At 39.6% G+C, this 21,997-nt stretch overlaps 1 protein-coding gene across 1 annotated transcript; it reads right to left on the reverse strand.

The window, feature by feature from the left end:
• Nucleotides 1-361: 361 nt before the first annotated feature.
• LOC309881924 (uncharacterized protein) lies at nt 362-21,978 on the reverse strand (the record flags this gene model as incomplete). The annotated part of the gene is made up of 2 exons (XM_082768483.1): nt 21,495-21,978; nt 362-534 (listed from the first exon to the last, which is right to left on the reverse strand). Exons 1-2 carry the CDS (start codon nt 21,874-21,876, stop codon nt 362-364), a joined length of 555 nt encoding a protein of 184 aa, XP_082624609.1. The 5' UTR covers nt 21,877-21,978.
• Nucleotides 21,979-21,997: the final 19 nt, after the last annotated feature.

The raw sequence follows: 21,997 nt of genomic DNA on the forward strand, positions 1-21,997 counted from the left end.
TAAAACAATGCAATATCACTAGAAACTTAATGTTCAAAGAAATACTAACAAAGGTTTTTCTCCATGACAAAATACACTGAGGATACAAATCCTCAGTAGAGCCTTCAGCTGACTTTATTTAACCTTTAGGCATCGCCATCAAAAGCTGTTGATCCATTTGTATGTTACCTGTCTAAGGTATGTGTACCTTTGAGCAAGGCATAGGTCTTTGCTTTGGTCATGATGGGAAGCAGAAACCTTAGAGCCTTGGACTATCTTGTTCCATTATCATCTATTTCCTGAAGCCTTCTTTCTGTGAAGCTATTTGCATTCTCTTTTCTTCAAGAAAAAAAAGAACCAGAGAAATATTTCTGAAGATACTTTATCTTTTTATTTTAGTTAAAACACAGTTAAAACTAAGTTTTCTTAACTTGCTGGAAACTTCAGCCAGACCTTTTGATCCTCTTTGTCCAGTCCCAGGAAGAGCACAATCAAGAGGACTTATTGGTATGTCAGCTTTCTGCTTTTCAGTTTGCAGGGGTTGGAAAGGCAGTTCTGGAATGAGGACAGATATATCAAACATCCACGATGTAATCTAAACATTATGTAATGTGTATTTAAAATTATTGCTGACCAAGTTCCATTGGCTAAACATTTTTTACTGAATTCTGTTCTCCTTTCTGCTATTGGTGTGTGTGTGTGCCTCAAAATGATTTCTGTACTTGAGCTTCCCTTAAATGGCATCAGTTGGGTTAGGTGAGGAATAGGACTCAGTCAGGTGTTTGTTTTCAGCTTCTGTTGTTCTGATGCTGGTTTGTTGCTCCATTCTGTCCCTGCCCCCCCTAAATATGCACAGAGAATGTTAAGGAATATCTAGGGCAAATGAGTTTTGGCTGAGCTTGGGCATAAAGAAAGCCCAAGACATAGCACAAAATTCACTTAGACTTTCCTTTACCCAGCTGGGTCAGGAGGGTACAATCATACAACAGGAGGGTTAAATCATTTTTTGTCTTGCAAACTAGCCATAATTTGACTCATTGAGCCTTTCAGTACTTAGAGGACTTAGTTAAAACAAACAAACAAACAAACAACAACAAAAAAAAAAGATGGAGAGTGGCTTACACAGGTAGATAGGGTTAGGACAAGAAAAAACAATTTTAAACTAAAAAGAGAGATTTAGATTAGAGGTTAAGAGTAAATTCTTTACTCAGAGGGTGATGAAACATTGGCATAAGCTGCCCAGAGAAGCTGCAGATGCCCCATCCCTGAAGGGGATGGTTGGATGAAGCCCTGGGGCAACGTGGTCTGGTGGGAGGTGTCCCTGCCCATGGCAGGGGGTTGGAACAGTATGGTCTTTAAGATCCCTTCCAATCCAAGGCATTTTGTGACAAACTATTTTCTAGGTGGGAAAACAGCTTACAGTCATTTGGCAATAGATCATAGGCAAAACTAAAAACAAAAAAACATGCAGGATGGCAATGGTTGGGGGAAGTGTGGGGACTTCGGTGCCTATGCATTCAGCATAGGGTGCTACAAGGACCTTGACTGTGAACGCTCCAGGGATATTTACATCCTGATTTGAAGATGTTGGCTTGGCAAATACCTTGTCTCTGCTTCTTTTGGTTTCAACTCCTTTTTAGGTTATGAAAGGTTCAGGAGCAAAGTGGAAAATTTCTGGGCCTTGGCATGTGGTGACTCTGACCTTTATGATGACATTGATTGATGATCTGGGTGTCACAATCCAGAACTCCCTGCCAAACGGCCTTGGCCATTGTTCCCCAGGAAAGGGGGAGGTATGGGGCCGGGGTTGAAGTAGCAAGCTTGTGAAGCTGAGACAAAATCCCTCAAATCCTGCTCGCTTCATCGCTGGGGATTCCCCCCCCCCCCCCCCCCCCCTTTCTTGGAGAATAACAAAATAATCATTTATGGAGATAGAGTAAATTGGGCATCCTTTGGGGGATGCCTTTAAGGGAGTTGCTTTTAAGCATCTATTGCCATCTTGTCAGCCCTGTGTCATTCACTAGGTAAGTTGTTTAAATTCTGTCCCACCATTCAGACAATTTACTGTTATCTGGCCTGTTTTTTTTTTTTGTTTTTTTTTTTTTTAGAAAAATAAGGGGTTTACCCAGGATGAATTAAGTTCCACTGATCCATTATTCTTAATGGTTATGAAAGGGTGAGAGGTAACAGTGGCTTAACAGTAAAACGAAGCTCTGGTAAAAATGAGGAAAGTCACTAAAATTACTGTGGAAATAGTACAAATTAGCCAAACATGAAGGTTTTAGAGGGCGCTATTAATGTGTTCAAGGCCTACTTTGCAAGGTGAATTAATGCAAAATATTTTCATCTCCCTTCTTGCAGCAGCAGGCATCTAGAATAATTGTGTATGGCTTATATATGTGTGGCTTATGAGAGTGGAAACTAACTTGTCTCTCAGACTGTGCTTAAAACTTGCGGTGTCGGAATGTATCCTTGTTAGCACCACGTGCCACCTTAATGAAAGGTTTATTCCTAAATGAACCTGATGGACTGCAGAAAAAAAAGTTTGTCTTGGATGAATTTGCATGTTTTGAAGGATAATTATCATATCCTTCAAAAAGAAAATTGTTCTTAATTACAATTATGTTCATGGTAGCAGGAAAGAAGCAGTATATAATGATGAGGGAGGTGTGTATGCTGTTTCTTTTCACACCTGTTTTTAAATAATTTAATTCTTTATCTGCTAGATTTTTTTCCTTTGTCTGCAGAATTTTCAACCGAGTTTTCTTGGGTAGTATAGAACAGAGGTCTCTGTCCTTTACTTTTCAGTCCTCAATTAGCACAGTGAGGGGAAAAAAGAAATTGTGAAGTAATGTATGAAGTGACCGGATGAGAATTCTGTATAAATAAGCCTGTTTTAATGCTTATTCAAAGGAAAATAAGATTGTGTAGCAAGTCCATTGCACACTGTGTGGAAAGCAGGTTACCAGAGTGCTCTTGCAGACGATGCAGTGTGCTGCTAGTCATGTGGCAGTGGTACCATGCATCAGCAGCACTTGGAAAGTTTTCCCTGGAACAGATTTTCAGCTCATGGACTGAAATTCTGTGAAGTCCAAGTGTACATGAAATGTTGTATTTAGAGATGAAAGCTTTAATTGAATATTTGGTGTTAATGATGGTGTCGTTCATTGCTAACTGTTTGTTTATATGTTTTGTTGGATGCAGACTATAGGATTAGAGCAACTTCTTGCCTAAACCAGAACAGCCAGACTTACTTTGTGGATGCTGCAAGGTGTGTGGACTAACCATAGCTTCTTCATGCACAAATGTGTGGAAGATCTTGATCTGAATGGATTCTTCCTGGTATAGGACTCTAAGCTTGTTCAGCTGCTGATGGAAGATACCAAATACTCATAGGTCCAGTCTAGGACTGTAGTTGGCAAGGCTATGTCACCATATGTGTATATGTACATAGAAGCTTTTATTGTATCAAATGCTTGGTCTTGCTGGTCATGAATCAGAATGGTCACGAAGCATTCATTTTCTTTGTGTCTTGAGTCTTTTAGACTCAAAAGAATTAGAAATGCATCACAGGTGATCTGAGAGAAGAACAAACTGTCATTAGGCAAATCCAGGGTGGTTGTACTAATAAAAATCTTAGTAACCACTATAGAAAAGTGAAGTGTTGAGGCACAAAGTAAAAGCTGAAATGAATGAAAAGGATCTTAATTTTGTATTTAGTATTTTTGTTTTCACTTAGATTGGCAACTTTTAATGCCAAAATTTTCCAGAAGTAAAAACTTTTTCCAGTTGGTGGTTTCAAAGCCTGACAGGTTTTAACCAGTACTTTTATTGATACTGGGAATTCCTGCTATATAACACAGTCAGTTACCGTTACTATCTCTGTATCACTCTGGTACTGTTACTTCTAGTATCCTGGTTCACATACTTAACATTTAGCTGGTATGTTATTTTGTGGGTTTTGTATATTCTCATCTTAAAATAAGGGGACTCAGCTGACAGTAGAAATATCACATTATCTTCTCATTATAGTAAGTAATCAGCTTGTCTCAATCCAAAGGTTTACTAGCCTGTTCCTGAGAGACTGACAGGTTTCATTCACTTCTGCAGGCATGCAACTATTACTAGCATCACTGTTAGACACTTTACAATTAAATTAACACAAAGTTGCTAAGCTTTTAAAGTAGCCTAAGGCTTCTGCTAGGACAAAACATGTTAAATATGCTGTACTAATGCCACCTGCTGATGCTGAGAGTACATGTCTGCCTGCAGTTTCCTATCATGTGAAGTTGTTATACGCAATGCTATATCTGGTCAATGAGCAACTTTTCACATACTCTGTCCTAGTGCTATTTTAGTTCCACAGTAATGAATTAGTTCCAGTTCTTATTCCAGCTTGCAATAATTTAGTTTCAGCTGTAGTACATTTCCTGAAGTATAATTCTTGCTATAAAAAAGGCACCAAAAAGCATAGTTCTTGTTCTCACTGTGTTCTGTCTCCATCTCAATTCATTGTTAAACAGCAGACTTTTGTAACACTGTAAGGAGTTGTTATATCTTATTGCCTCTCAAAAAAATTCTAATTCTAATGCTTGATTTTTGTGTCCCAGCATTTTGCTTTCTTTCTGTAGCAGAGAACTTGTGTACAAGGCATTCCTCGTGATCAGGATCACAAGGAAGGACAATACAGAATTGTATTTCTTTGCTTTTTTTTTTGCCTTTTTTTTTTTTTTTTTTAAACTGGGAGTAATCTTAAATCTAGCTATTGGCAGCAGGCGCATGCCAATAGCACTGTAAGGCACACTACAATTGCACGTCTGTTTCCATTTTTTATGTATTTTGCAATGGATTCCTTTTTTTTTTTTCTTAAACTTATATTTGAATTTCTCTGCTTGCACATTTCAGTGTGATATAAACAACCAAAACAGTCAAGTCCTAGAATATGTCCTAGAATCAACCTGTGTCAACCTGTACATAGAGTAATTAACTAGATCTGATAAGACTGTTGAAAATTAGGGGAAGATTTTGAAAATTTGTAAGCTATTGCAAGTCCACATTTAACATTAGGCTGTTAAAAAGGCTGAAACAGTAGAAAAAAAAGAGACCTCATTCCACTTAAGAAGGAAGTGAAGAAAAGGAAGTAGTGAAAATTAGAGCAAAGTAGCTTTTTTGCTTGTTTCCTATAAAAAGAATGTTTTTTTCTTTTTAAACCATAAATTTTGGAAGCAGTGGTGTAGCAAGAACTAGAAATTACTCCATGTAAATGTACATTGGATCTAGTACTGTGGGACTATTGTTCTTGGTATTTAATCTGTTCTCTGCATGGTTGGATACTGGATATTCCTGTGTTTTATTGACCATTTCCTAGGAGAAAGGCTGTGGGAAGCATGTAATCCAATGGCAAGTCTAAGCAAATATTACAACTCATTTGCAAAGGCAGAACTAGATGCAAAGCGGAGGTAGCTGCTAATGAAAGCTTTCTGCGATTTCCATGTACCATTAGCTTATCAGCATACTTGCTCTTCTTCCTTCCCTTCCTGGAGACCAAGAGTTGATTACTGAACTGTATCAAGAAGCTCATGGACCTGGTCATCCAGAGGGATGTTCATGACAGCATGTTCCAGTAAATCTGTCGAGTTTTGGACCAGCTAATCTGTATTAGAAAGAAATTCTTATTTCTTGCTCATTGAAGATTTAAAGTCTGGAAACCAGGCCAAGTATTTTGTTTTAGTTTGTGATAAAGCACTCCAGGCTATGTTTGCTGACAGTGATTTATTTATACATCTATGATATTCAGCAGCCCTTCCCTGGAAGGGGATTGTTAACCTTGATAATGTGCATAGCAATGGAATAAGACTGGAGTTTTATGCTAGCCAAAGCTGTATGTACTAATGATGAGTACACAGGGAACCTTTGCTTCATTGTAAATGGATGCTATCAGGCACTTTTTTTTCCCCTATTGATTAGTAGAGTGGTAAGGACAGTGAAATCAGAGCAAGAGGTTTCACTTCCTTTTCATTTCTATCTTCTTTAATAGGGAACATTATGAGTAGTGTGTACATGTACAATGTACTTTCTGCTGCATCCTGTGCATGTCTCAGTTTCTGAACTTGCATCCATATACAAAATAAGTGAGAAATGCCCATCCCTGTGAAGTGAGGAATTTGATAGCATTTTGTATCCACTCTACAGAGTTCTAGATGATGGGAAGGAGCTGTCTACTAGGCTTCTATTAACACCAGTAACTTACTCCTTCAGTAACATCTCTTTATGCTTGGCGGAATGGCCCCCTAAAGGTGTAAGGATTCTCTCATCTGCTTGCCACCTCTGTGGCTAAGGATTTAATAGGTGAAACAAGATCTGCTTCTGGGGTTTCGTATTTAATTTCTATTTATGACAAAGCTTTTCATTAATTGTTCTGAAATGTGTACTTTGGTCCTCTCGGAACCTTTCTCTTCAGCCCATCTGATTCAACAGCTGTTGTCAAAATACTTTATATTCACAAATCTTATTCAAATCCATTTCATTTCTTTTTTCACTGTGTTGTTATTTCTAGTTGTAAGTGTCCCAAAGTAAACAAGCCTTCCTCTACTCATAAAGGTAAAACTGGTCTGTCTTCCTCTCGTGGATGTTGGGGCAGTTATCTTTTACCTGCCATTATTGTGCTTCATTCTTGTGTGGTAGTGCATTTGTCTTATTGCCTTTGTGCCACATTCCCAGAAAAAAAAACAACAAAAAAAAAATTGTTATAGTAGAATAAAACTTCTACTTTTTTTTCTTTAATTTTTATTCCGTGTGAAATGTTTTTAGTAATTGTGAGAGATACTTGGACTCTGAGTTTTTGCATGCTGTCTCAGAAATACCCATCTTGTGGTTTAAAATACAAAAGGAGTCAAGGCCTCTGACTGGCACAGTACCAATCCCTCTGTCAAATGCAATGGTCTCAATGGTTTGCTGTGGTGGCCTTACAGAGGAAGACGAGACTATTTAACAGAGATGTTGAACTTTATAGCACTTGCTCTCTGAACATGAAAAACCCTTTTGCCACAAAAAGCAAATAAGAGATAGACCTTTATTCCTTGCTGATTTAAAATCACAGTTTACTTTTGGGGGGAAGTTTTTTTTTTTTTGTTTTGTTTTTTTTTTTTTTTTTTTAAATTGAGGTTGTTAAATGATAAGTGAACTTTTACTTGGGCAGACAATTGCTTATGAATAAGTTCTATTTTAAAGTAATCTCAATTCCTAAAAGAGGAGTCTCTGGGAAAAAAAAAAAAAAAAAGGATAGTTTGATTTCCTTAAATATTCTGAAGCTCTCTCTGTTGTCTGCAGATCAAGAATTTGAGAATGTGAGTCTTCTGTGTTTTAATTTTATGAGGCCACAGGCAAAAAATAAGAGCAGCTTGTGCTTGCCTGTTCCCAGCTGTGTCTCTCTCCTCTGACTGACAACCTCTTTGCTGTCCAAATGACTGTTGCTGGTCAATACTTACAGAATGCAAAAACTTATTGAGAAGATAAACTGTGAGGACTACTGGGAGGAAGGTAATACATGTATATCACTAATTTGTAAGTCTTGCATTGTAGGTCAGGAGAATATGGGCTCTATGGTACAGTAAACTGAAATTCCAGTTAATGTCAGTGGATGTTCTGAAGATGATTGAATTGATTAATTTAAAATATATTGAAGATTTCAAACTGGGAAAGCTGAAGGTCCAGGACTGTGAAGGAAAGAGATGAGTACAGTGTACATGAAAGTGGAGTTTCTGCCCTTGCTAATAAGAGGGGATGTAAGAAAACCTGAAGCTGGGGAAAGGGCCTGCTCAAACTTTCACGCCCCAAGGTGAGCCAACCTGCTGGCTGCCTATGCCATGAGGCGGAGCATGGCAAGGGAGACAAAAGACAACTGTAAAGGGAGAGGTGGTTGCTGCAGTACTATTTTTGTTAGACTTTTGCTTTTGGGTAATACATGTATGTATAGAACTAGCAGCATGTGTGTGAATCGAGACATCCATAGCTACAGTCTGCTTTGCTTTGGCCTAGAACATGAGCTTGGCTTCTGAGCATGCCTCTCCTGCCTAGCTGCATGGCTCACTGTGAGTGAATGCTGCCTCGGTGCTGTGAGATGCTGTGACAGCAGTTACACAGTGTTGTTGCAGGGACTGTGAGGAGAAAAACTCCCTGGCAAGCTGAGAGATGGTACTTGTGTAGAGACCTACTGCACCCACAGAGGTGCAGTGCGAAGATGATGCCATCTTAAGTCACAGAAGAAAATTGGTGCTAAATGATGGATTTTATCACTGAGGAGTAGAATTAAGAAATGTTACAGAAGTTCAAAACTTAGGCTCTAAACATAGATCTTACTTTTCAGTCTAACGGTGGCTTGACCTCCCCCTATGTGTGTCGTATTTTTTAGTTGTATCCAAACATGCAAGTGCAGTATCAGTCCAACAAGTAAAACAAAGGGGTTTCATGTGAGTAGCCCTATGTGTGTTTTTAAGAGGAGGAGAGAGACTCAATGAGGGGTTACAGAGGAACCTGTAATCTGACCTCCATGCACTCCTTAATGAATGGTGTTTGAATTCTGAATCCCCTTTTGGGAGCTCAAGATAAAGATCACAGAATCACAGAATTTCTAGGTTGGAAGAGACCTCAGGATCATCGAGTCCAACCTCTGACCTAACACTAACAGTCCCCACTAAATGTGCATATCTAACTCAGACAATGCTCAGATGCCTATGATACATAAGAAAACTCCTCCTAATCCAGAAATAAAGGTTCACTTTGGTGGCAGACTTTGCATGTAATTTGAATATTGTGCATATGCTAACAAAATTCCTAACTTTACTTAGCTTGCGAACTTTTGAACTGATTAAGAGCAGACTTTTTCCACTGTCAAGTTTTCATTAAATTTTAAAATACATAGGTAGGTCTGTGGTGTCAGCAAATAAAGAATTTCTCAGAGCAGGGTTCAGAGTCAGGGCTCAAGGATCTGAATTAGTGGATCACTGCTCCAGCTGTCATGGTGGTACTTTTTATATAGCATTGTACCTATTAGCTGAGAGCTTCTCCAGTGGAGGCATATTTACAGTGCATGCATAATCTTCACAGTCGATGACTGTTTTCACAGCCTTTCTAATAGAACAGGATTCCCTGCCCACAACAAACAACTTGCAAGCTCACTGCATATCTCTTCCTAACCTCTTGCTGAGCCTCGGCAGTCTGGCACAATGGCAGATTCTGCAGCTGTTTTATTTAATGACCTGGAAATGGCATTATACGGGTGCAGACTGAGTGTTAACCCGTGATTGATGTGTTATTTCACTAGGTAACTTACTATGTGCGTGTATTAGTGCAGAACAGATTTGTTTCACTGCACACAATAGGTTCATTCTTCACTAGATAAATATAATGTGAGTAATTGCAGTTCATTATGTAAATACCTCCATATGAGACTTTTATGGAGTAGTAATGGATTTTGAAGAATATTTTCTCCTACAAAGGGTATGATTCCATTGTTTTTAAAGCAACATAACAGTGTCCATCAGGAGGAGGAGTGCTTCCAAGCTTGCAACTTACAACACTTGGTGTGACTTGATTTCAGATGGGGAGAATAGTTCTGACTGTTCAAACATCCCACCACCTGCTATTTGGGGGTGGCACAGGGAAAGGAAGGAGGACAGTACTTTTATCATAAGCTTCCCAATTTTGCTCTAAGTGCAGTGGTTCAGTAGAGAGAAAACAAACAAACAAACAAACAAACAAAACTTAGGCACCAAAAGGAGATGATGCTTCTAAATTTTGGAAATGCTGATTTGTCAGTGATGATGTGTAGGAAGACAAAATTAAGGTCTGCGTGGTGTGATTAAAGATTATTTTTTTGTTTTTTTCCCAAGCATGTAGAAACAAAGTGAACAAGAGTGGAATTAAAGAAAAACATTGCTGTAAACATAAGGAAACAGAAAAGACAGTTAAGAATGTGATAGAGAAGACAAGAAGTTAAGGTTCTAAAGGCACAGCTGCTTGTGGCAGTACCTACCAGAAAATATCTACAACATAAGAAGTTTCTTCCTAAATCCTAAACTTTGAAGGGTTTTCTTCAATTATTTCACTTCCTGCCTCTGTGTGTTAGTACCAGTACAGAGATAATATATTTTGTTGTAACAACAGAAGTGCATTTCATTTTGGAAAATGAGTAGGTGTTTTGTTGGTGAAGGATCATTGAGAATGAAATATTTGAGACCAAAAAGAATAGTCCTGTTGACGTAGGATTTAAAATCAAAACAAACAAACAAAACATTGTCTTAGAGTATGCTTTTAACTCCTATCTACTCATACTTAACTGCAGATTTGTGACTAAACTTTGCTTGCTGGTATGGGAGAAAACAAACAAACACACACAAGTGAAAACTCAAACAGCCAAATAATGAAAATAAACAAAACCACACCCACAAAACACCAGTCCTCACCTGGCTGCCTGACTGCACTTCCACTTCAGAGTGCAGTGTTTCCATAAAACTTTTCTTGCTTTCATAATGTGGTAGCACGCCCCTTGATTCTTGGCACTAAAAACTAAGTGTGTGAAAAATTACTTTGGCATTACTATTGGATTCCACTATTTTCCAAATTGTTTTTGCTCCTTATGCTGTCTGGAAACACCAAGATGCACAAAGAATGCTGCAGTTGGTCAGCTCTGTGAAAGGAGAGGTCACACACGTTTGCAGAGATGGATCTGTCTGTTGTGTACTGGAGAAATCCAGCCAACACTGTCATGTATGTGGAGAACCCTAACAGGCTTCCCATCTACTAGTGTCTCTAGAATATTGGCATATAGAGAAAAGAAACCTTTCTGTTTTGCTATAGCTAAGTTCCTTGCCTATTGAACAAAAAATCTGTAATGAGAAAAATAGTTTAAACTGACTTAGAAAAAACAGCTCAAGTCTATAATTGAAAGAAAGGAAAAGCCAAATAACACAGCTGCTTTATGTAATGGCTAGCCTGTCTTCAAACAACTCGGCTGTGAAATGATGCAAGCCTTGAGATTATTACTTGTCCCCATTGGCAATTTGTATTCTCAAAGAGTGTGTGTGTGCATACACTACTGTATTTCAGTATTTCAGTCTCACTGGGGGTGGCAGGATGCTGGGTGGTGCTTGTACCAATTGTGGTAAATAAGGTCAGTTAGGACACCTTTTTTTTTTTTTTTTTTTCCTAGATAAATCCCTCGTTGCTTCATCTACAGCTTTTAAAAATGTAAAACTCTGGTTCTCTTGGTAATTCAGTGAAGGCAAAATGCCCAGAAAAATGACATATGTTGTCTTCAGCTACTGCAGTTCCCTGGTCTTACACTTTTCTTGAAGCTGTAGCTGCTGCTCTAAGAAATGCTGCTTGAAGTGTCTGCTGATGTGTAGTGCTGCTTTTCTCTGACAACAGAGCCACGTTAGCAGATGTCCCTGGGATAGTATGAAAGAGATGTTCAACTTTGTTAAAGGGTTGTCTTGACTGTATGCATCAGTAGGTTAAAGGCTGGACATGTGCTCATTATACCTGGAATAACCTCCAGCGTTGTCTTAGGAAACAGGTAGTAGCCTTTTGTTTGCCTGGATTTGGAGATTTTGTCTTTTCAGAGCTCTGCAGCTTCTCAGCAGTGTTGGCTGCTTTTCTTTGCCTATGATTAATTAGCTTACTTAACCAACGGAGGTGAGAGTAGATCCACTAGCTTTGTGACAAGTGTAATACCATAGATTTTCCAGTTGTGCCTTTATTGATGTGAATAGCTTGGCCTAAAGGATCCAGAAGAAGTATTTAGTTGCAACTTTATCCCTCCCCAGTCTCCTTCAGTCTCAGTTGTGCATGTGTGCATGTGTATGGTTGTCCCTTTTTTTTTTTTTTTTTCTTAAAACTTTGATTTGCATGCTTAGCAGAGTAAGGGCAAGAATAGAAGAGCTAGTAATGCCAGCCATTACCTGCTGTCATGTGAGGGGAGCACAGTTTGAATGGGGGAAGCTGTCTTAGGAGTCCCTTCATCAGGACTGAGTTGTTTAGTGTCATTCTCTCACTTGTAGGCAATGAATTTCCAACCTTGTGCCATGGTGCAGCATCCTGATGAAATGTATTAGCAAGAATTCTGACTTTTAATATTCAGGTATTATATAGATTTGTATGGAACATGGGTGTCTGTGCTTTTTAATCTCCTCCTAGGATTTCTTTTTCTGAACCTAGGAAGCAGTAAGTCAAATCACTACAGTGATTACAAAAGTATCTATTATATAAAAGCATTGAAGTATGTGTATCAGTTAACATATTACATGAAAATATGTAGGTGTAGAGTCTCACAAAATGCAGCTATATTCTATTATCTGAGTACTATCACAAAGCCGTTAACAAACAAGAACTCCTGTTGAAGTCTCACAGTGATAATTACTCTTTTCCTTTAAAAATAAACTGACTTCAGATCTTAAATAGCTTGAAAGAAAGTAGGGAGTTTCCTGTAACAGCTTCTTGGGAGGAGAATTTTAAACGAAGTAGATGACACCTTGGGTGGAGGTTCCCTGGTGAGAAATAAAACAAAAGCAAATTAGCAATGCACTGAGTGGGTCAGTGGTCTCAATCAGTAGCTGATGATAATAGGTACTGAGCTGGTGACTTTGGTGCTTGATTACTAGGCAAGCATCACATGTGCATAGTACATCTGATATGGATGGCTCTGTGTGAATTTCTGACACCCCCTGTTCTGGACGCTGGGTAGCTGCTGTAGGTGGAATTTGTGGTAATGACAGAAGTGACCAGAGGCCATGATTTCAGTGCTTTCTGTTCTCCGGCAGAAAGACTGGTCAGCAGTCTGTATAAGTTGGACGGTAACATAGGATGACACGGCCTTTGCTACATCTATAGAGGAGGCTGCGAGTATTGAATCTAGGCATGAGAGAAGTCAAAAAACTTCAGGGAATTTTAGATGCTTTTGTGAGGAAAAAGGGGAATACCATTCTGTTACTTGGTAATAGAGAAAACTGAGAACTCGAAATAGAGATGCACAACAGTGGGTTTGTAGAGGAATAAAATGATGGTGGTGGGGAGGGGGGAATAAATATACTGGAGGAAAAATAGGGAGTCTTCCTTCTCAGGGGTAAAACTGTGTACCAGACTGCATAATGTTCAGGAGGAGCTCTTTGAGCTTCATCTCTTAAGCTTTCCTGTGAAACACTGACAAGATGTCCTTTCACTTTCTTCTATCTGCCTTCAGATCTAATTCCAAAAATACTGTTTTGGAGAGAGTTAAGCCCATCCTCCATGAATATGGGGGGGGGGCTATTTCTAGTGATGTCTGTGAAGTAGAAGGCCTGGTAAGTGCACTTTTTTATTTTTATTTATTTATTTATTTATTTATTGATCGTGAAGTCCTTGATAAATGGCATACGTTATTGATTAACAAAATATCACTGTCGCGTTAAGGGGTGTAGCTGATTAACCGTTATGGGCCTGGTCAGATTCAGGGTACTGAACCAGTCGGATACACCAATAACGTGTTAACCGTCTAGGGTCTGGTCAGATATTCACCAATAACAGATTAACCGTCTGGGGTTCAGTCGGATTCACCAATTAATTCATTAATCATCTGAGGTCCAGTCGGATTCACCAATAATGTGTTAACCGTCTGATTAACAAAATATCACTGTCGCGTTAAGGGGTGTAGCTGATTAACCGTTATGGGCCTGGTCAGATTCAGGGTACTGAACCAGTCGGATACACCAATAACGTGTTAACCGTCTAGGGTCTGGTCGGACATTCACCAATAACGGATTAACCGTCTGGGGGTCCGATCGGATATTCACCAATAATGTATTAACCGTCTGGGGTCCAGTTGGATTCACCAATAATGCATTAACCATCTGGGGTTCGGTCGGATATTCACCAATAACGTGTTAACTGTCTGGGGTCTAGCTGGATTCAGAACACTGAAATATCACAGATAACCACCCTTACCCTAGTTGCACTTAATGAGAGCTATCACAATGCAATGAAATATGATTTATTACAGCAACAGATAACCAGGTTCTTTGGATTGCTGGCAATACTGACTGTCTGCAAAAGCAAGCTAGCATGCATGAAATATACAGGTGTTACAGGTGTTACAGGTGCGCAGCCTAGAAATAAATGCGTTAAAAGGATCAAAGACTCTAGAGAGATGTATAAGCCATTGCTCAAATCTTACCCAAAGGCATCCCAATGGGGGGGAAGAGAGGCTCAGCCCGTCAACTGATCCCAGGAGTCAGGCGGTCCTAAGGATGTTGTATTTTCTCGGGATGTTATCTCCCCTGACGGTGGTATCTTCCCTAACATCTCCTCTCTCTTAGGCCAATTTATATTATTTTCTGTCTTTTAGGTGGAGCTTGAGTGACTCTAGTCAAGCATATCTTAGTTACGAATGGTGAAAAGTTCTCCTGTCTCCATTTAAAGTAATAGGCTCCGAGAAATTCAGGGCGCATGCTCAGTGAGAGGTGGTCGCACCTTGGAGGCGGGTAGCTTTTGAGATGGAGGTGTGTTTTGGTATTATAATGATATTATAATGAGCAAAAAGTACACTAGGGTACAGCATTTGTCAAAACATGACAGGTCCTTGGCTCAGGGTGGCAAAAAGTGCAGCTTATCGGTCTCAGTGTGCACAAGAACAATAGAGTTCCCACCTGGTTACAGAGCCTAGCTATGGTGTCTCCACTCCACTCTACGCTTGGTACCATTCCTTAGGGCAAGCACACCAAGTTTCCCCAGTGTGATAGCATCTAAGGTTGGAAGCCTAGGGAATGCTCAGGTAATGCAGCTATGCCCTACCCTGAAAGCCTCTTCAATGCTGTACATTTTCCTTAAAATGCAAATGTTAGTTTTATTTCCCTAGTTACCTCAGGCAATTACACCACAATCACCTTAACCAAAGAGTGGTTTCACTGGTCTTTTGTAGTTCATTATAAAGCATAACCACTTTGATCAAATGTATCAAGTCCTTTATATTCATTTTACTCCCCAAGTTTATAACAAATTGAAGATTAATTATAAGTGTTTTCCTGATGAGGGTGGAAAAAAAGCAACCCAGAGCACTGAGGTGGGCTATTGCTTGTAATGTTTAGAAAAGTTTGGCTCAAGACTTTGTTTCTTGTATATTTGCTATTGCCTACCTAGTATTGGTTGCTTTTGAGTAGAATCATAGTGTAAAATGGCATTTGTTCCTTGTGCAGTCATAGGAAGGATGGCTATATTATGGCCTGGAGTTGTTAGTTTTGTTGTTTAAAATAGAGACATTAAAAAGTAATGAATGTGGCCTGAGTGTCTGTCTGGCAGTGTTAGTGACATGATGTATTAACAGCCTGTGAAATAAAAATGCATGCTCTGGCAAATGTTTTTCCTTCTTAGTATAACTATGGCCATTAGTTTTGCTTTCACTTTACATCTTTTAAACATACACCTGTTTTAATTCATTTTTAAACTAACCTACTGCTTTTAGCAAATGAAGCCTGAGCATCCCAGGGTATGTGGTGTCAAGCTAGATTATTAACAGAACTGGACCACTAGACACAAGTCAATTTGAAACCCCAATGTGAGAGACAATCCTGTAGGTTTTTCTGTGATACGGTGTTCTTTGTGGTGCCAGAGGCATTCATTATGCTCAACTCCAGCATTTCCACTGATTCTGGGTATTGGAAGAGTATTGTCCTAATACAAGATCAGTTTCATCAGCTTATAGGGAGCAAGGTTTCAACTATCGCTTGCTAGAACAAGCAGCTTGTGTTGGTGGGGAAAGGAAAAAGCCATCCTAAACTTGGTTCTTACCCAAAGTAACAGTAACCATTGAAGGGAAGCTTGATTCACATAAAGCAGTAAGTTTTAAATAGACTTTACTGTTGTGACCTTAGTACAACTAATGAATTACCTAACCTCTCTTTTTCAAGGTTAAATAAACTGATTTTAAACTTCAAATAGTTATTTACCATTTCCCAATATTATTTTAGTGTAATTGGAACTTGTTTGCCTTTTGATAATCCTTGGTGGTCTTACTCTGCAACTGTGATCAGGTATTTAAGACAGTCCTATATCCTTGCTTCTTAGGATTTTTTGTATGTTGACAGATTTCTTACTTTTTTTTTTTTTTTTTGTAACAAATCGGTTGAATTAATTATCATATGCTTGCTTTTATATGCATGCTATTTCCAATAGTATTTTAAGAGAAGTTTGATTTTCAGGATCACTGTTTGTGATAAATAAACAAGACTCACCAGAATGACAGAGCAGAAATATATCACAAGTTCACTTAGAATTACACAAAACTCATTTTCATTAACATCTCACAACTGGTGTTGTGTTGACTAAACTGCCAGTTCCTTGATCTAATATTCAAGACTTCAGAAAAATTGTATCTCCATTCATGATTGGGATGCAGGAATTAACCAGTGACAGAGTTATAGGCCTCTGAAGTTCCTAATGGCTCTACGTAATTACTTAACATAGCGCTTTCTTGTGGACCAAAAGCCATGCTGCTTTCAACTTCAGAGTAAAGGCAGTATTTTGAAAAAGTTAGTGTAAAGTTTGCAGGTTGCATTCATTTGTATGGTTGGAAACTTAACCTCCCTGAAGACAAGACAGGTCAACAGATGAGACTTCAGCAATCAATGCAAAAGAAGCTCTCCCTGAGAGTCTGCTCAGTACTACTTCCTTTCGGTTCTGGGCAGGTTTCTAATGAGTCATCTCCACAATTAAATACTTCATTTTTGGTATCCAGTGTCTGTGTCCCTACTAATGCAAAGATCTCAAGAGCAATGCTTTTCCTTACCTTTTGAAGTCTGGTTTTTGGGTTTAAAGTCAATCCTGGGGACCCTTGTCAGAGGAATTTTCAAGATTTAGATGAACTTTGACAAACCATTGTAGATGTGACTAGGGGCTTCATTCTAGTGTATAGACGGTAGTAATTAGCACTCAAATATGTTGTGGCCTTTACACTTCATTTGTATTTGCAGAGGAAAAAATGCTCATTTTGTTTGTTTCCATAGTGTTCTCTCCATTATGTTAGAGTCCTCAATTATAGTTTCTCATTTTTAGGTCCTGTCTTCAGTCTTGACATATTTTGAATGCATTGAAAGCATTAATGTTTACAACCTAGCACTAGCCTTGGGAGTAAAAAGGTAATTTATTTGCTTAGTGAGAAGTTCATTTCCTAGCTTGACACTCAAAAGAAACCAAATGTAGATTTTGTCTTAATAGTAGAAAATTCAAAATAAACAAAGCTTATGTAAAATGGCATGAACAGACTAGAGCTACAGTGGACTGCTGAAATTGGATTTGGTTAGCTATAAACACCATTAGCTTAAAGCATTCTAGCTTACCATGCAGTGTGAGCTCTCATAGGCTGGGATGTGATAATGCTTTGCTCTTTTACATTTTAACTCCTTGTGGAGATGCTGAAGCCATAGGCTTTGTAGAAGCTAAATTAACCATGCATGCCCTGAGGGTTTATGGCAAACTGTGAGGTTTATTTGGTGTCGAAGTGTGCTGAAGATAACATGGCAGTAGCCTAAAATGCTACTTATTAATTGTATGTATTAGGATTTTTCAAGTCTGCATTTATTCTCATGTAACAGATTGTATCTGTAAAAACAGGCTGCATATATCATTAATATTCTTGCGAACTGAAATATTGGACCTAAACAGTATATGCAAACCAGATGATGACACAACAAACTTGCTTACAAAATACTGATGTAGCTTAGAAATTTTGTAGCATTTTTATTTTCACAAGTTGCTAGCTCATGTGCATTATGGTGCATTATGTGGAATTGTGATAATTTAATCCAGTGAGTAATGTTACTTGACCTCAACCTTTGTCGTAAGTGGCTTAGAAATGGTATGGGAATGCCTCCTTATTGACTAATGAAACACTTAGATTTATACACATGGGACCTTCATAAAATTCAAAGAATACATGTACATATGTTAAGCCTCTACAGAATAGGTCTAATGCAGCCTCGTACTCTCTGATATACAGCTCACTTGAAACAAGGAAACCTGTGTTCTCACTGCATGCAAACACTATTTGATGAATCCTTCTACCACTGGGTTGTTTCTAAATAAATCCTGAGCATTCAGATTTTGCCTTTTATCTGACAATCTCAAAGTGCTTTGTGAAGCTGAAATGTCATTTGTTATCCCTCTACCTCTGTCTTTATTTTCCATGTATGTCTATATAAAACATACTTAGAGAAATAAGGGAAAAGTGGCATACAGGTTAAAGGCTGGAAAATTTTTCAGCATAGGACATATAGCTCCCTCATACAATTAACTTAATATTTCACTTCCTCCTTTTTTCCTCCCTGTACTTCCCACTTCCTCTGTTCAAAGGGTCATAATTTTGGAAAAACATCTCAAAGAAGATGTATGTGGGGGGGGGGTCATCTTCATCTCTTAGTCCTAACAAAAAAGGCACCATGGGGAACACAGTTGAAGATTTAAAGCTTTGTGCTTAGAACCACTGAGTAATACAGTACAAAGCAATTAATAATGCCACAATGTGCAGTGTAGCTAAGACTTATCTATTTTTGCAGTATCTGAATTTTCTGATATGTGGAATGTACCTAAACTGACATATTCCCTCCTCCCCACCTTTATTAATAAACTTTTTGTGGAAGCGACTTGCATCTTCATCAGGGCTTTTAGCACTTTAGCCTTCTGCATTTATTTTTCTCTTTAGATTAAACAATTGTAGATAAGAAGAATCCGAAAAAAATACAATAAACATTTGTGTTAATTATATCGTATCCTCCTACTCTTCTCCCATGCAACATATGTTCTTCCCTCTCTTAATCTCTCCATTGATTTTTTTATTAGGACTTGATATGTGTCTAATCAAAGACCTCAAAGTACACCGGTGTGATTATGACCCTATTCATGCACCCTTCTATCAGTTTAAATATATCTGTAGGTAGATAGAGGAAAACAATGGGAATTGGTAGGCGAAGTTACGCTGTGTCTATCTGCTGGACTTTCCCTTCATCTGTTTCCTGCCTCAGCCTTTGTGTTAAATCTCATGTTACCCTTTGCACTTGACCTGTCTTTCCCCCCTTTTTCTTCAGTCCCTTGTTTGTTTTTCTGAATGTGGCACACTGCAAAAGCTCTGGAGATTCATCAGCTTTCTGACCATGCCTGTGACTTTCTATTGCAACACTTAGTTGTCAACTTATGTCCAAATTTTTTAACTCGTGTCCAAATTTTTCTGCTTTCACAAAGGAAGTGGATTCTTCCATTTTCTGAGATAATAAAATGTGCCATTATACTTGATCATCAGACAGAGCAGGCGATTAGATGAGATGTTTTGTATTTTAAAAACAGGGGCTGGGGGAGGATCCAAGTTAGTATGAGCATACACTTGTATGCTTCTGAGGCCACTGCCATGTAAATAACTTTCCAGCACTTAGTGCTGAGAGGCCACTACAGTTCTAGGAGCATCACTTCTCTGATCAGTTATCTATATGCACGTTTTTCTAGTGGGAGCAGCAATTAACAGCTGAATCTGGAAGAATCTTGATCTATAGAAACGTAGGTATGTGATAGAAATGCTACATTACTTTCAAAATCTAACTTCGTTATTTAGCTTCTCTGAAATTTATTTTTTTTTTATGACTTTGTTCCAGAACATCACAAGGTTGTGCATTAATAATGATGCACACTACTATCTGCCCATTATAAAGGATTCAAACCTTTTGGCCAAACTTAACGCTTTCCTATTTATTTTCCTTGGTCCTCATGTAAGCCCACTTTAGGGAAAGTTTCTGCATCTACCTCATGACGACAGTGTGGTGGTGGTGGAAACCATAACACTGGTTTTGGACCTGATGTCTTGCCTGCAGTGATCTGCATTCCAGGCATAGCCAGTGGTAGTTGGGCCAAGACATGATGCCAGCCCTCTTCTCTTGTGATGGGAAACTTCTAGAAGCTTATACGTGCATGTGTGTTAAACCACTGCTACAGCACAGTCAGTGAGTGGAAAGCCCTATTGAAAAGAACCAAATAACTTCATGAACCTATTGGAGTGTGTTAATGCAAGATGCAGAGAGGACACTATAGTATAAGGCATGCAGATGTCTGTTAATGCCAAATGTGGTTGCTGGTCTTGTGCTGGGAGTATCAGTATTTTATTTTATTTTTTCTGAGACTAATGATAGTAGAAATAAGATTTTTATACTAAATGAATCTAACTGACCAGTTATATATGAAAAAGGTATAAAATGTGAATCTGGTATGATAGTGAGTGTCAAATAAATAGTCAAGGTTGGACAAGTGACTGTCATCTTTTCATAGTAATTAGTGGTGGTTTTAATGTATGTTAAATTTCTTGGGCTATTGAACATATACACATTGTATGTGCTTCAGAAAGTTTCCAGGGTTTCTGATAATACCTTGAAGAATGAAGCTAGCTGTTACTTGTCATCAGTGAACTGTGTGCTGACTTAACTGAGACAGGTGAAGATCTGTGTTAATGGAAAAATGAAGCTTGAGTCCTACAAGTTAGTATTACAATTCTCTATCCTGATGTGGTTTTGAAAATGTTTTTTTTTTTTTAAAAAAAAAAACAAAAAAAAAACCACACACACACAAAAAAAAAAAAGCACGATTAGTGAGGCAGTTTACCTCAGTTTCCGCTATTTCCTTCCGAGTTCTGAAAATGGTAGTGTTTATGTAATATGTTCAAAGGAGCATGTAATTCATTATATATGGTTAGTCAGCCATGTGCATTTTTACAGTTCTGCCTGTAGGTAGGCTGAACACCTGGTGACATGGCAGCATATTTAAAACTCTGTTTAGAAAACCCACAGTAACAGCACGGTCTTGAGCAGTTAAATAATGCACAAAACAGAACCAGCATCCCTTCTCACAAATTCCTTCATTGCCTTCAAATAAAGGTGGTGTTATGGGCAGGAATATATCGGCTATCCTTGGGCAATGGCTGGTGTGTAATGAGAGGTGCGGTGCGCTATGCCGCTCTTGTTCTATACAGTTTACCTAAGCTGGTCTTCCTGACTTTGAACTTCCAGCTGTATTTGAGGAAGCAGAAAGCTTTCATCAGCCAGGTGTTAATCGGAGATTTTTGGTATCTTAAAGCAAACTGTTCGGTACTCTTAGAAATGGTAATGGGGGGGAAGGAAGGGGGGAAAGTATTGCATATCTAGCTTCACGACAGCAACCGTTAAACAAGTATGGTACACAAAGGCAGGGTCTATGTTCTGGGGGTTTTAATTCCAGCCCGAGAGGGAAGAAACAAGCCCTCCACAGCGGCCGCGGAGCTGCACCGTGTGATGCAAGGATGACTCAGCCCGGGCTCAGCTCATCCTCAGGTCTTGCCACGCTTATTTCCATTAAAGTTCAACCGCTATTTTTAAGTCTGTGCCTTTGGTGGAGAAGGTGAGAAGGGAGCTGAGGGCGAGAAACAAAAGCAAAAGGAGGGAGGGAGGGAAGGCTCCCAGTCGCACCAACAACCCAAATACCTGGGCCAAGCCCTCCGGCTCCCCACGCTGCCCTGGCGGAGCTCGGAAGCCGCTCTTCTCTCCGACAAGGGGCTCCGGCGAGCGCAGATCGCGACCCCGTTCCGAGGCTCCCGCCGCTTAGCCCGCACCGCTTCACTCCTGCTGCATTTTTTTCTTTTCCTTCGCCGAGCCGCGGCTCGCCCCCAGCCCTGGGCGAGCGGGGAGGGAGCCGGGGCCGGGCTCGGCAGGGCCTCCTCGGGCTCCGCAGCCCCCCCCCGGCGATGTGCAGCGCTCCGTCCCGGAGGGGCCGGCTCACGGCAGCATCCTCGGTCCGCTGCCGCCGTGCGGAGGCACCCTCCCGCCGGGGCGGCTCCTCCCGTGCCTGCCTCTGCCTCGGCGCCATCCCGTTAAAAGGCTGCTGCTCCCGCACCGCCGGCCCAATGCCTGGGCTCGCTCCGGCCGGGCTGGAGGCTGCGGGCTGCCGGCGAGGGAGAGGAGACCTTTAGGCAGCCTGCCCTGCCGCC

The sequence above is a fragment of the Aythya marila genome, assembly GCF_965140915.1.
Source record: "Aythya marila genome assembly, chromosome: 10".
NCBI lineage: Eukaryota > Metazoa > Chordata > Aves > Anseriformes > Anatidae > Aythya > Aythya marila.